Here is a 14,887-nt window from a genome sequence, read left to right as displayed (position 1 = left end):
CATCACAGGAACATGAAGAGGCTTCTTGATTCTAGATTGTACCTATAGCATGTAGTGTAGAGGCAGCATATATATCGATCTGATATCTACACTGCTGAACTTCGTTCGTCACTGTTCATTCTCATAGGTCGATGCGGTCCTGAGCTTAAGTTACTTCCACCAGACTCATGTTCCATTGTAGGTTAGTAGGCCATCTCCCACGTGCGGACACGTTTAGGTGTGGCTGTTCGCTTAGCGGCGCTAGTGCAGTGCCAGGTAAGAAGTTTACACACCCCAAACTCACCGGCTAGCTACCGCCTACTATTTCAGCCACATATATGGATCTACAGCCAATCATACAATTTAAAAATGGATTTTTTGCGGCAGAAGGTTATGTAATCAAACAGGAGTGTGTGCGAACTTCTTGCCATGGATATATACACCACTTAGCCAAATCTTAAACCTTGTTCTGAGTCCTCGCCATCCAAAGCCAAAACTGAAAACAATTTCTCCGCAGAAGCCTAGCAGCTAGCCGAGAGTATCCTCAATAAACGAGATTCTTGAAACCACTTCTTTCACACTTCACCTTTATAACGCCGACAAGGCGTCAAACTGCTTCTGGTTCACTGACAGGACTGACAGATGCCGCATGAAGGCTAAGTTGTGGGTATTATTCACGGCAAATGAATCCGCATGCCCATCGGTCGACGTCCACGCGTGAATTCCAGCGCCACCGCCTACCTTGTCACAGAGAAGATACGATCGGTGAATATCCACGTTATCCCAGAAGGCATACGGCGCTTCAAAGCCATTGCTACCCGCAATTGCTCCGTCGGTCTTCCAATTCCCGAAAAGTCCGTTGGTGCTGGTCTGTTCTACTGGGCCACCTCCTGTAACATAGAATCGCTTGAGCGCCTTACCATCCTGGAGGAGGGACATATCAATTACAGGGGCGTCGCCCAGTGACAGATATGTCTTCGGTGCAGTAAAAGTCTTGAAGTCGCTGGTGTAGGCATACCGCATACTAGTGTTTAGGGTAGGAGCACCGGTGTGGTGGGTGTCACCTTCAGCGTACTAGTCTTTTTTAGCGGCGTAAGACTAGAAGAAAGATTTCGACTTACTAATTGCGCAGCCCAGTGAACAAAGTATTGTCCCTTTGAGGCGTCCCAGAACGCATCGGGAGCCCAGGCCATGCCAGCCGTTTTATCCTCAACTGTCACCAGCCGCTCATTCGTCCAAGTGACCAAGTCTGTGCTCTCCCAAACGAATATTCCACGGGATCCGGTACGCACACTAGCTGCCCAATTGGTCTATGTTCAATTAATACCTTTACGCGAATATTTCTTATACCATAGCAGGATAAGAACGTACCGTAGCAATATTCAGATCAGTACCTAGAATATAGTACTTTCCAACATTGTCACCTTGTCCGACAATGATAGATGTATCCCGAACGGCCTTTGTCCCAAGCGTAGGCTTCACAATCGGTTTGTCGCCATTGATAGGCTTAAAATCTAGAGCGTCATCATTGCCGCTGAGGGCAAAATACACGCTGTTGTCCGCAGTCTTCCAGGTGACGGCCAGGTAACCGACATTGCTTGGTGGTGCTTTTTTCTGTAGGGTTGATTCCGTTGGGATAGCAAAGGCAGGCAGAGAGGCTAGTAAGGCAGTAGAGAGGTAGGCGAACCCTTTCATTTTGGGTTGTCTTATTGAGCGGATTGATTGTTTGAGATGTTCGGATGAGGAGAAGTAGCAGACTTCTTGTGCGAGTTAGTTCGTTTTATACCATCTTCTCAAAATCCGCTGTTGTATAGTCCTGAAGGCAATTGATGAAAATTCACTTCGGTCAATTCTTGAATGGCCCGGGTAGTTTGCGGGACTTCAAACCCGCCGGTAAATATCCAAAATAGTCAAGTAGGTGGATCAATTTCCCAAAGGATTTTGCGGGGTTTAGTCTCGCTCTTCAAGAGAGTTATTATGGTTCCACAGTTACATATAAAACATCCTGCCAAGACTGGGGAAATGACGCAATTCTACAAATATGGCGATTTGGCGCACGGGATGTCTCAAGTCATTTATGGTTGTTACCGTCACGGGTTTCGGGGATGATTCGAAGTTGGCTCCATGAAATTTTCCGTTCTCTGGATTAATCAGCAAGGCGCAGCTGGTTACTCCACCCCTGTCGGACCATACAATTTTTGCATGCCTGACTCAAGCTAGTGTCCTCGATTTTGCTCCCTAGCGACTTGTTAAGAGCTCTGTCCCTTCGGGAATTGAGCCACTGGAGGTTACAGTATTGAGAAGCAGTATACAATTTTTGACTTGGAAAAGGTCTCGAATCTTACAAAATTGGTGGGCGCATTTGCAGTGGGGATCACAGCATTTATTGTAGCCTGATTTTCTTGACTCATCGTACGCGCTGTTGGATGTGGTATCATATTATCGTCAAGCTCATGGATAGACTGCGGCACGGTTTTGGTTGCGGTTAGCAAGGTGAAAACCGCAACCAAACCCGCAAATTTGCGGTTAACTAAAACCACAGTGCGGTTAACCAATAGTTAACCGCAAATGCATAACTTTCGAAGATTCTTCCTATTTTAGTAGTCTCCTCATCTTTATGCAGCTATCTAATAATGCATTTTTACACCATGTTTTAGTTCTTACAGGCAGATTATGTTAATACTACTACTTATCTTTAGAAAGTTTTTGAAATCGAATTGTATTCAAGTTTAATTAGGGTATATTAAATGAGTGTTAGTACTAGTAGTGTAGGTAGTAAAATAGACTGTGAAAAATCTATAGTTAGTAGTAGGGGGCCTAGCACTAGAAGAGAGAGGTTAAATTGAATTAGTGTGTGTGGGTTATATGACTTTACTAGTAGTAGTAGAAGACAGAAGAAAAGGATATGTGTATATAAGAAGGGAGGGGGTGGTTAAATTGGTATTTAAAAAGTATGACGGGCTTGGCGGAAATCAGGCCCCAGGTGGTGCCGCCGGATTTCTGGGGTGGTGCCGCCAGGCTTTCTCAAAAAAGAATAGGCCCGAGCCCGGGATCGAACCGGGGACCTCGCGCAGTCAATGCTTTGGGTGAACCCTAAGCGCGAATCATACTAGGAGTTATGTTAATGATTTGTTCGGTGATGTTGGTAGAGTCGATTTTTCTTACCCACTAGACCACCCGGGCGTTGATGTGAGAGGCCTTAGGTTTTGCCTATATAATGGAAAACTTTTCTCCTCCACCTACCTACTGTACATCATCTTCACTACCCGGTTAGGTACCTGGCCTCTGGTCTACTATTAATACTAATCATGACTTTATTGTTGGCATAAAGCCTCTCCCTTACCTAATAAGCAGAATTCAATGCTAACTAATATCTTAAACTGCTTCTTCGCCACTATTCCCTTCATATCTAGATAAAAGCTTGACTCTTAAAATCTCTAGAGATACATTGCCAAGCTTCATGCTTTCCCGCCTCTACTTTATATGCGCGCTTCTAGTGTACGGTAGCTCTTGAGGAAGATTTGAATTCCCATCGTAGATTCAAGCTAACCTGTATTAGGTTCTCGGATCCCGACAGGGGCTCTTTGGAGATCTTGTAGTATCTAACTGGTACATTGTCATCACCAGATCGATCAAACCCAATTAACAAGATTCTGCTTCTACCCTAAGGGGTTTCCCCACCCCGACCTAACGATTCTAGCCCGTGGAGCCTGTCCTTTTCCGAATTGCGGATCATGTCGCATCACACTGCTTCGAGCGGTCAAGAAGAGTGACAATTGCTCATACTGCATCCGCTTTGTGATCTTGGACCGGGTTAAATTCGTTGGCAAGAATCAGGGTAGTGTGGTCATCCGTGTAGAAAGAGCCTGTGTGTGGGATACCCCGAGGAAGGGTTTTGGTCAATGAGCTCACAACAACAAACTGTCTGGGCCTTGTGATAATTCCGCAACATCTTCCCCCTCCATCCAGTGAACGAACGAGTTTGCCCTGTAGGCAGCTCTGGTCAATTTCGAAGTCACATATGATGACTTTTTCATGCCACCCCTTGTGTACGTGATGCAAAAAGCTAACCGGGATCCAGAATCTGTCAGGAGCATTTCTCGAGCCCGTACGTGTGGATGTCGGTGACCGGGTGGCTTGATATCGGCTTTAACAATAGCTTCACTTAAAGGCTCCTCAATGGGAAGAGAAAGCTCAGTGCATGAATGAACTGTCACAACAAATAATCCCTTGCCTTTGGGCGGACTCCCGAGATATTTGCGTCCTCGCAAGAGTTGTTCTCCAGTTTTATCTCCAATGGTGGAGCCCCGATCACCGGCACGAGAACGGGGATTTTTCTTTTCCCATGGAATAGCTGGGGTCTCAATGGCAATTGCGAATGCTCCGTTGTCATCAACATATATTCCAGAAGTTTCCAGGTCTTCTCTTTCCTGGACATCAGCCTGGCCAACGTCATCTCCCAATCTTTCTTCCCTGTTGTTGGCACCTTGTATTTGACTACCACTCGGAGGATCAAAATCAACCGAAAGCTTCTCACTCAATTTGTCACAAAAGTCCCGAACGGCTTCGAGTTGCACTTTGTCAATCTTAAAATCTGGGACATGGCGAATTTCTGATCGGCGGATCGAGCTCATGCTAGACGTTGTGTGGGCGTTTTGGATGACGTGGGCCCACGTGAAGCAGGACAAGAATTGCATTGCTAAGATTTCCACCCCCTTTTTCTTTCAAGAGAGAGATATCTTCGTCTCTCGCAAATGCTCTGCATGTAAGCCGAAGGCGAGTCATTGGGTGGAGAGTTTCAAGCGTCAACGGTTCCTGAATTCCTTTCCGCTCATCCATGTAATCTCGTATTGCCCTTTGTGAGGGCGCAGCCATTATCACCAGCGTAGGGGCGGATATCAACGGTCCTGGTGATAGCTGATGTGAAGCGCCTCGGATATTTTGTGACACTTGCGCCATTCTCGGAGCAGAGATGCATCAATTGGATTGGGTATTTGAATTAGATCCGTTTGATAGCTTCTTTTTCAGTTTCGAGAAAGAAAGGAAAATCCCGGGATTCCGTTGAGGAGTACCTCCTCGCGCTCAGTGGGTAGAACAAAATCTTGAACTGAACATCCTCACATTAGGACCACTCGCAGTCCACTATGTCATAATCCTAATGACTACGCCCGCTACTGCCAGGTTGGACTTGGGCCAAACTGTATAGCTTGCCAATGTGGCTATAACACACCCTGGCGAAAAAGAAGAAGGAAAAGAAAAGAAAGGATAAAAAAATTGGAAATTAGATAGGTCGTCCGTCGGACGTACAAATCTTCATTCTAAAAGTACCTACCAAAAAGCATTAGGAGGCAAAAAAATATGAACCCAAAGCATTGACTGTGCGAGGTCCCCGGTTCGATCCCGGGCTCAAGCCTACATTTCTTTTTGTATTATCAGGCAAAGCTGTCGCTACCACACCCCCAAGAAATCTGGCCGTATTTCCTGGGGCCTTAATTCCTGCCTAATTGTCTCGAAATCCCGCTAAGCCCGTCATAACAGTACATATTATCCCATTCAAAATACCCTGTACAGTGGTGTTTCATAAGTCTTCGTCCACCTGGTGGCTGAGAAGGAAGGTTGCCCCCCATGACTCAAAGGGTGATAATCGTGGTATAAATGCCTATACATAGAGCAAAGAGTATTACAATTAGGAAGAATTATAATGATTCTATATCAGTTAGTAAAAGCACTAAGACTCCCTATCATTTTAGTTACTAATTAACCATTGAAATGCTTATCTGCGGGTGATCTAGTCGTGTTAAAATCGGCCAATTAGTATGTAAACTGACGATATCAATGAGGTGGGTAGCATCGTTGAGGCGGCGGACTCTCGCTCTGAAATATTTGTAAGGGGCCGGTTATAACAGGCTTAGTGGGTTTTCAAAGAATCATGCAGAAATTAAGGGCCTAGGGGATGTGGCCGGAGCTCTCAGGGAGTAGCATTACCTATTTTTTTTTCTTTTCCCCTCTATATGAATACCATTCCCTTCTATAAGCAGTCTAGCTTTCTCTGAATATCACCGCCCGGGTTTTCTAGTATGTAAGGAATCCGAAATCTACAAACTTTACTAAATATATCACTAACATGAATTTTAGTATGATTCGCGCTTAGGGAGTTAACCTAAAGTATTAACTGCGCGGGGTCCCCGTCGATCCCTGGCTCAGGCCTATATCTTTTTTTTTCCTTTCCTCCCTCCCTCATCGAAGTATCTACCGTGGAAAATAGAATGAAGTCCGTTGAGAATTGCTAAAACGACACGCGTAATTGCTAGTTTAACACACGCTATTTGAAAATGATTTAGCGTGGTAATAGTATTACTATCTCCCGCAGGTTATTTCAAGACAAAATTAATACTATCCGTGCCTTCCAGCGTACCTATCCGCTTCCACGTATAGGTGCCCCACCTTTTCATCACCAACCCACCCTTTCATTGACAGAAAGCCCCTCTTGCACTGAAGCTGCGCAGACATAAGGACCTGTAACATGGTCCGTGGCGCGAGCTTCGCGACCTGCATTGGGCAGCCATGATTGCAATGATCTCATGCGATTTTGCTCCGCGGCCTCATGATCAGGCTCGAGGCAACCTTCCACTTCAGCGCTACCTTCAACTTCGGCACAAAACCCTCCTACAAAGTGTCCGCCTGCCCTAGTACGTTCCCAAAGTCGGCATACTTGGGTCCTACCTTCTGTTCCACACTGCTTGCGCAGTCATCGCCTTACCCTGCCCGCAGTCCCAATTACCGACTCCCCAATCCCAGAGTCCTCTTCTACACAGTTGGATTCTGTCTGCGCACGCTCTGCAACCTCTCGAGTCATCGCCATTCCCTCAGGATTCTTCGGGATCCGGCGTGTTATCAGGATCTTATCCAGTTTCAAGCCCGCTGCCTCCGAGCAATACCCATCACCTACTCCGCGGTCCGACTTCAGCAACGATCTTCCCGAGCCCGTGTCGTCGCATTCTCGGACCGCACTCACGACTGTGTTGATGCGATTCGGAGTTCAGAAAATTGGGACGGAGCCGCGCTTACTGATTCGTTGTCGGTGCAACTACAATGCCCCTGCTTAGCAGCCAACCCACGAGTGCGCAGTGTGGCGATTGTGGACACTGACGGTTTCCTGGACATGAGCGATGCGGATTTCGACGCTGCTGGCAAGAATCGCGAAGACCTACTACTCGAGGCTGAAGAGAACCGCGCTCGTGTCAGCGATTAAGACTTGAAAATCCTCGACCCTGATTCATCTGCCGAGAATGGCGGATACGACGATCCCGAATACGTTTGAGCTTCATGGTTTCCTTTCGAGCTTCCTGGTTGACTTTGTGTCCTGCCTTAGCGCAAAGTGTTTTGATATTTCTTCGAACTCATCCAGATTGTAACGAGCGAGCGCGCTGTTGTGAGTGTGGGATATTTAGACAGCGGGCGCTCGCTTTTGCTTGAGAATGATACAAAATCGATGACGAGATCACACAATAAGAAAGGTGCGTCGCGTACTTCGCAAAGTTCATGAAGGAAGATAGTTCGAATCGCGCATGAATATCATTTCAGACCTCGACACATTAATCTTGCTGTATATAATATCTATCAATCGACTATCACTAAATCTTTAAAAGTGTATGATATAAGAACAACTTCATCTCCTATCGAAGGAGTGGGAAAGGCTGTTGGCCGGCGTTCTCCTTCTCCCCAAGCGCCCACTTTGTCAACCACAGAATGCCCGCTGTATGCTCTTTCTGCGCACTTGTAGGCAAGATCGTGCTCCATGCGGGAAAGGTATATTTGTGCGAGTCTTCATAGTGTCTGCGCAATTTGCCCGGCTTTGCGAATCTTCGTGTGTTCTCGCACTCTAGGTAGCGGCAGTATAGCTCGCCACGGTAGATGACATCGCACGTTTTGTTCGCGAGTGCGGAACGCGCTTCCAGGACAGCTGAATTGATCTCGATTCGTGGGAGCTGCCGTACTTGAGCCGGGGTGAGCTCCATATAGGTAGGCGGAGCGAGATCGGATAGCGCAGGTAAGCCTTGAGGTACTTGGATTTCTAATGTACCGCGCTTTGCGAAAGGCTTCTTGCGGCGCTGCTCTTTAAGTACACCTGGCCGATTCCCGCACGTTTCTAGGTGTCGTGTTAGAGAATCCTTCCTCGTGAAGGTCTTTCTGCAGTGAGGGCAGGTACGCTGCTCAACCTGCTCCGGGTTATGCTGCCGGCTATGCGCATGTAGAAGTTTCTGGAGAGGGAACGCTCTTCTGCAACCAGGCACCGGGCAAGTATACCTCATTTGTTGAACAGCCGGGTCGGTATTGCGATGCCCGGACTGCGCATCGAGCCGCACCTTCGCGGCGGACAGATCTGCCTTGGACGCAAACACGGACATGAACATCCGATAAAACTGCGCAGTGGAAGACTCAAGGCGTTGTTCCTCGGCGTTGAGCTCATCTCGCAGTCCCACATCAACAGCGTTGTTTTCATCGTCTTCATTGTCTTCATCCGTGGGCTCAAGGCTCGGGTCAATAACAATCTTCCCCATGAAGATATCGATCACCTGCGCGACATTGACATGGAAGAATTGTCGAGGGACCTCGGCGAAGACGCGAATTGCGATCTGCGCAGAATCCGCATTAAAGAGTCGGTTGAACGAGCCCACGTTCGTCGTCAACCCATCCCAGCCGTTTATCACAACCAAGAGTTTTCCTCCGCCGGCCTTCACCTTCGCAATCGCTTCGTCGAGCGTGCGAATGACATGCCCTGAACTCGGCAGAGGTAGGTTCGAGCGTTGGATAAATGTCAGGAAGCCGACTTCGCCATTGAGCTGACCGTATGTGCGCTCATAACATCTTTTCGTGTGCTCGAGGCTGGACCGCAAGAACGGTTCAGTTTGATCTTTTTTGCCGGCTGATGACCGGGCGACAAACACGACGTGCGTCCAGTCTTCGGACATGCTGAGGGTATATATTCGCACTTTCGTGCAGCTTTGGAGACTCGCAATGCGAAGAGCAGTGCGAAGAGAAGGAGGCGGACTCAAAACAAAACTACATGGCGGGAGGGAGGGTTACTATAGCAGGGCGAGCTATGAGATCGGAAGGTGCGAGTTATCAGATCAGACAGCGTGGGTTATCAGATCGGAAAGCGTATGTTATCAGATTAGAAGGCATATATAAGTCACCTACGGGTAGCCCGGCGAGCTCTTCTCTACGTTTTTTTTCTTGTTCTCTTGTTCCTGCGTTTCATTATTCCTTCGTTCAACGCGGCGATTCGTTGGTTTGCACCCCTGCCTAACGCCCTCGCAGCGCCACTCGCCCCACCCAACCTTATCGATCTACTGTATCTCCACCCACGCAGCTGGCCGTGTCCTCGTTAGCGCGTCAGGCTTCGTCTACATCTGTCTACAGCCCTTTCTTCGGACACTCCTGCGACGCCACACGACACCCTCCAGCCGCAGACACGCCGCCAGGTAAACCATACCGCACATCCCCGACCACTTTCATTTCGATTCGCAAGCCTACCAGACAAGGCTGAGCCCAGAGTTCGTCCACCTTCGCAGGACCCTGAAGAACGGCATGAGTTGGCGCCACAAGTGGCCCAGAACGCCCCGCGAGAGCCACCAGTACGCGAACCTCTTGCTGCCCAGCGCGAACCAGCTGCGGGACCAGCGACTCAGCGGCCCGCGAATCGTCTTTTCAAAACTCCGTCTTGGTCAGAGAATGGCCTGCAGCCGCCCCAGGATTTGACCCCGGTCCAAATTTTGGCGCGCAACGAACCGGACCGTTCAAGGTTATCGAGACCTACCCCAACGTGTGTCGCCTCGCCCTCCCCACGCGCTGGAGGATCCATCCAGTTATCTCCATCGAACACTTGCAGCCTCACCCTCGTGAGCAGGATCCTTTCAACCGCGACACAGCGTTCGAGCCACCGGAACAGACCGACAACGCCAACCACTAGGCCGCGTTCGAGTGCATCATCAACAAACACACAACACCTAAAGGCAAACGCACTCGATGCTTGCTGCGCCGTCGTGGAATGGGCCCCGTATAGGACGAATGGCACCAAGAAACGCAAGTCTTGCTCCATCGCCCAGACTTGCTGGAGGCCTTCGCCTCTTAAACGCATGATATTTTCAGTATTCTTACGTTATTTGCTGCCGCATAAGCACCACCACAACATTATCGGTTTGCAGTCTCAGCACAGTCACTCACAACCGCCCACTATTTGAACTCTCTTGCCAGCCATTTCATTTCTTCCTTCTTCATCTACCCAACCACTATCATTCTTCCACACTTCTCACTCAACAGCGAGAAGTCCAGCGACGATCCCGAGACAACTCTACATACATTATTCTATACCACCTTGTCCGTCACCCGCCCAACACCGCCTTACTCAACTCTCACTTCCGACATCTACCTCTCACCTTTCACTCTCTTCACTCTCCACCACGATGCCACCCGCGAAGGACCGCCCCGTGGGCCTTCTGCTCGACATTTCCCGCGACGATAACGACATTCACGCCGACCTCAAACTGCTCCAGGACAAATGCGACGCCTTCCGCACTGCGCGTGACGAACCGGTGGTCACTGCGCAGATTGATGCTGCCAATTGTGTAAAGAGTGCGCCCGAAGAGATCATGTCTCTGCCAATAACCACCAAGGCCGTCGATGATATGACCGCATATGCCCTGCTTACCTCGCGCGCGCGCACTAATTGCAAGGTGAGCGCGACCGACTTCGAAAGCAATGGCATGCTGCGCGGGAAGCGCCCACCACGCGGTAAAGGCGTCGCCATTGAGGCCTTTGGCATCCGTTGGATTCCGGAGATGTGTGGTCGCACGCTCCTGACCGGTACCAACCTCGCGAAGTTCCCGTATCTCACACGCACCGAGCGTCCGAAAGGTTCCCCTCCTGTGATCTCCATTGGCAAAGTGACTATCCCGCAGGGATGGGTCGAAGGAACTGACTATCATGTTGTTGCGAAACCGAACATAGTCAACGAGCTCCCGTGTCCTCCTGCGATCAACGACCACAAGCGTGGCCTTTATCTCAAGGCTATGCAGGCATCCAAGATCATTATACATATGGACTTGGACCTAGACCACAAGGTGATCGTTCCTTCGCTTACTGGTGAGCACGCCATCATGAAGTTCCAGGACGTGCCCGGATTCCGGAAGCATTGCGCCAATCCTGCTACGGGCGGCCCTAACATGGAGATCGAAGATGAGAGCCTGCGCCCGGAGAACGCATTGCTGCATCCCTGGCGCCCGCACGACCCGATGGCACCCCGAGTTGCGAAGGAGAAGCCGAAGACCAAGGAGAAGCCGAAGGACGCGCAGCCTAACACCCCGCTCACTCCCCAAGAGCAGCGCACCGACAAGACCACCCGCGAGCACAAGCGCCAGCGCCTCGACACGGATTCCAAGGAGTCAATCTACGACGTCGTCGCCGAGAAGATGGGCACAAAGCGTGCGCTTCCCTGCGCAGTGTGGTCGCCGGATCCAATGATGGCTGCGCTGTTTCGTGAGCTCACATCATCCACTACGGGCACTCTCGCGGGCAAGCTAGACAAGGTCTCCCAATGTGCAGGTGAAATTAACGCCTACTGTAAGGCACGCAACCTTACCCAGGAGGAAGCCTTTGGCTTATGCACTACCGACAAGGACTTCAACAAGCTCGCGCTCAATTTCGTGAACGCCTCGAACGACTGCCAAGCTGCAATCGACCAACGCGCGCGCAAGAATTGGCGCGGCGCTGCCTTGGCTAACTACGTGCTCGCCAATCTCCAGTACTCCACTATTGCGTTGAGAACAGAGATTCGTTCTCCCGCGATTGCCGACATAGAAGCCTTTCTCACGCGCAGTGACAGAAACTTCGCGATCCCATTGAAGAAAGACAAGGCTGCGAGCAAGGACGGCGAGAATGACGACATCGATGATGCGAAGGAGGACAGCCCCGAGCCGCCGGAGTTTCGCTGATGCCCTCGCACACGTACTCTTGCGGTTCCCACGTCGTTTTCTTCCCCTACGTTGCCTTCCTTTTATGATGCCTTAGCGCAAGTTATACCTCACGTGTTTCTTCCCTTTTCGTGAGTTAACGCGATTCTGTTTTCATGATGACTTAGCGCAGGGAGTTTACGCGTTTTGTGTCATGTTGACAGCGTGGTCGCTGTCTTTTTTTTTACGACGGGCACTGTTACGCCGAAGAGCGCTTCGCGTGACTACATGGTCCACGTGACTAGCGAGCGCACTACTTTATTTAGCTTAGCTCGGAACCTAGTCTAGGAGAGAATCAAGAGTTTATAACACGATCACGCCTCAAATGGGAACAATTGGTCGTAGGGGGTAGCCGCACGCAAAATCTATACCGATCTCGAATCCGCAGCTTTGGTGGAGGGCTTCGCAAAAGCGTCTCGCGGCTGTGATAAGTTGATTTTGAATAGTGGTTGGAATAATAATTCTAATAATCTAAGCGTTCACATTATGCTAGCCAGGGCTAAATCCTCTTATATACTAATAGAAAAGTCTCCTTTTCGACGTCTTCAATCGTCTATTCATAGAAGAAGGAGACAGATTTCAGATCTTATTAAAGGCAGGGTATTACAAGAGGATAGCAAGGGCTATACAGCGCTTAGCCTGTTTTGGTACTAAGTCCTTTTAGCAATTTTGGGGTGTCGTTTTAGCAATTTCCATACATAACAATCCTTCCACGGATGGTTAGGGAAATAATAGTATGCCTACTATTGCTCTCAATCTATTTATCCCCTGGTCAATAGATATGATTCAGTCTCCAAGTCGTAACCAATCTATAATCTGCTCTACTCTAGGTAGACTACACACTCATGTGCTCTCCCAACAGAACCCCTCTTCCGACCGTTCCCCGGCTAAAAAGATCGAACTCCGATCTTTCCTGTAAGGCTACTCTATAAATCACGATGGAGGCCTGTCAATCAGGTAGGAGAAAGGAACCAAGTCAATTGCTCCGAAAGGTCAAAGACTGTCTCTTGGGGAATGTAAAACCTCTCCAACGGTAACCTCTACAAGGGCTTTCCTTGCAGGAATTCGTACAAGTACTGGCAGCGAAGCCTCAGTGAACCTCCACCGAAAGCTTGGCGGCTTACCAGGGTCCTGGTAGCCCGAGGCACCGGCATTTGTGGATAACCTCATGTCAGGTATATCGTAACATGCCCCTCAAATAGCTGCTGTCCTCGCGCCTCTTTGAGGTCCGTAACACTAGGGTCTATCAATATACGATTCATATTGATGTCTGGCTAGCCCTTCAGGCACCTTTATGCTATTTACATGGCTTCCTCATCATCTTACTCCTTCCTTCTTTTCCTCCGTATGCTTCAATTGTTTCTTGAAGTGCTACTAAATTGGTTGTTTATCCTGCTTGACAGACAGATAGCGGTCATATGACTCTATCGGCCCTATCAGTCTAGAGACTCTAACCTTGATAGGACTTAGCTTCATCAGCAATGTTTAACCCTCAAGGATCCTTCCTTTTCTCTATTTCTATTAGACCCCCTCTCTGTGACTGAGCGTGATATACAAGACTATCCATAACCGTAATGACTACGCCCGTTACTGCTAGGTTGGAACTTAGGCCAAACTGTATAGCTGGCCTATGAGGGAACTGTAACACATCACAACTAAATAGAAGAAGAAAAATCTAATTTCAATTCTAGAAGTACCTACAAAATAAGAGGGAAAAAATATAGGCCCGAGCCCGGGATCGAACCGGGGACCTCGCGCAGTCAATGCTTTGGGTTAACCCTAAGCGCGAATCATACTAGGAGTCATGTTAATGATTTGTTCGGTGATGTTGGTAGAGTCGATTTTTCTTACCCACTAGACCACCCGGGCGATTGATGTTCTACGAATCAGAACCTGCTTACATGATTAGACGATAGTTCTGCGAGAGGAAAAAGCGAAAAAAAAAATATAGGCCCGAGCCCGGGATCGAACCGGGGACCTCGCGCAGTCAATGCTTTGGGTGAACCCTAAGCGCGAATCATACTAAGATTATGTTAGTGATATGGTTGGTGATGCTGGGGCAATTCAATGTTTCTTACCCACTAGACCACCCGGGCACCGATGCTTAGAATTTGAATTTTTGTCTATATGAGTTTATTCCACTTCATCTACTATGCTTACGTCCTCAGCATGACAGTGTTTCTAGTTAACTACAAGTCATAACTAAAGCAAGGACAGTTAATTTTTTCTACTAGTATTGAAAAATATATTGCGTACATATTACTCTACCGCCTGTGTATTCTTGGTAGCCTATATATACTTAACGTGTAATAGGCTGTATACAGGATAAATGCTATGTGTGCCATATATATCGAACCTAGAATGTGATTAAGGTACCCACAAGCCATAACAGGAAGACGTGGTTATTGCATGATCAAGTAGTGAATCAACCTACGGGCAAACACCTATTCCTGGGGAATTCTAAAGTCACATACTCTCCCGACAACACCTACATATTACTAGCACCAACAACCCGAAAATCATCGTGGATGTCTATATTAATTTGGCCCCTAACAATAGAGTCTCAACCCGCATCCGCACAAACACACGCCTACCTTAGGGAGGTAACCTTCCATCCATTCCGCTGCTCACCCAACACGAATCACAAATCCCACCTAACCGCCCAACCCGAGCACAGCGGCAGCGCATCGTACAGCCTTACAGGGCATTATTCAGCTTACTTGCAGAATGCATCTGTAAAAAAAAGATATTACATCATTGATCATGGGTTATACATAATCTAAATATATCCAGCAACTTACGCGCCCGGAGAAATTATCTTTATCCAACGAGGTAAACTGCACTACACTACATTTACGGGTCGATAGGTGCGGGGACATTATCATGCGGTGGATGAT

At 48.5% G+C, this 14,887-nt stretch overlaps 6 protein-coding genes across 6 annotated transcripts; 3 read left to right on the top strand and 3 right to left on the bottom strand.

Moving 5' to 3' along the window:
• Nucleotides 1–567: 567 nt before the first annotated feature.
• On the bottom strand, nt 568–1,674 carry N7473_013022 (glycoside hydrolase family 43 protein; the record flags this gene model as incomplete). Its single annotated transcript, XM_057158961.1, has 3 exons — nt 568–1,053; nt 1,101–1,289; nt 1,351–1,674. The coding sequence occupies 3 exons, from the start codon at nt 1,672–1,674 to the stop codon at nt 568–570; spliced, it is 999 nt and encodes a 332-aa protein (XP_057002915.1).
• Nucleotides 1,675–3,887: 2,213 nt separating this feature from the next.
• Nucleotides 3,888–4,676, bottom strand: N7473_013021 (uncharacterized protein; the record flags this gene model as incomplete). The annotated part of the gene is made up of 1 exon (XM_057158960.1): nt 3,888–4,676. One exon carries the CDS (start codon nt 4,674–4,676, stop codon nt 3,888–3,890), a length of 789 nt encoding a protein of 262 aa, XP_057002914.1.
• A 1,907-nt stretch (nt 4,677–6,583) lies between these two features.
• N7473_013020 (uncharacterized protein) lies at nt 6,584–7,231 on the top strand (the record flags this gene model as incomplete). Its single annotated transcript, XM_057158959.1, has 1 exon — nt 6,584–7,231. One exon carries the CDS (start codon nt 6,584–6,586, stop codon nt 7,229–7,231), a length of 648 nt encoding a protein of 215 aa, XP_057002913.1.
• Nucleotides 7,232–7,655: 424 nt separating this feature from the next.
• Nucleotides 7,656–8,951, bottom strand: N7473_013019 (C2H2-type zinc finger protein; the record flags this gene model as incomplete). Its single annotated transcript, XM_057158958.1, has 1 exon — nt 7,656–8,951. The coding sequence occupies one exon, from the start codon at nt 8,949–8,951 to the stop codon at nt 7,656–7,658; it is 1,296 nt and encodes a 431-aa protein (XP_057002912.1).
• A 619-nt stretch (nt 8,952–9,570) lies between these two features.
• N7473_013018 (uncharacterized protein) lies at nt 9,571–9,952 on the top strand (the record flags this gene model as incomplete). The annotated part of the gene is made up of 2 exons (XM_057158957.1): nt 9,571–9,617; nt 9,664–9,952. The coding sequence occupies 2 exons, from the start codon at nt 9,571–9,573 to the stop codon at nt 9,950–9,952; spliced, it is 336 nt and encodes a 111-aa protein (XP_057002911.1).
• Nucleotides 9,953–10,445: 493 nt separating this feature from the next.
• On the top strand, nt 10,446–11,972 carry N7473_013017 (uncharacterized protein; the record flags this gene model as incomplete). The annotated part of the gene is made up of 1 exon (XM_057158956.1): nt 10,446–11,972. The coding sequence occupies one exon, from the start codon at nt 10,446–10,448 to the stop codon at nt 11,970–11,972; it is 1,527 nt and encodes a 508-aa protein (XP_057002910.1).
• Nucleotides 11,973–14,887: the final 2,915 nt, after the last annotated feature.

The sequence above is a fragment of the Penicillium subrubescens genome (genome assembly GCF_028828155.1).
Source record: "Penicillium subrubescens strain IBT 31985 chromosome Unknown utg000011l_segment0_segment0, whole genome shotgun sequence".
In the NCBI taxonomy this organism is placed as follows: Eukaryota; Fungi; Ascomycota; class Eurotiomycetes; order Eurotiales; family Aspergillaceae; genus Penicillium; species Penicillium subrubescens.
This window is presented reverse-complemented; position numbering and strand designations above follow the sequence as displayed.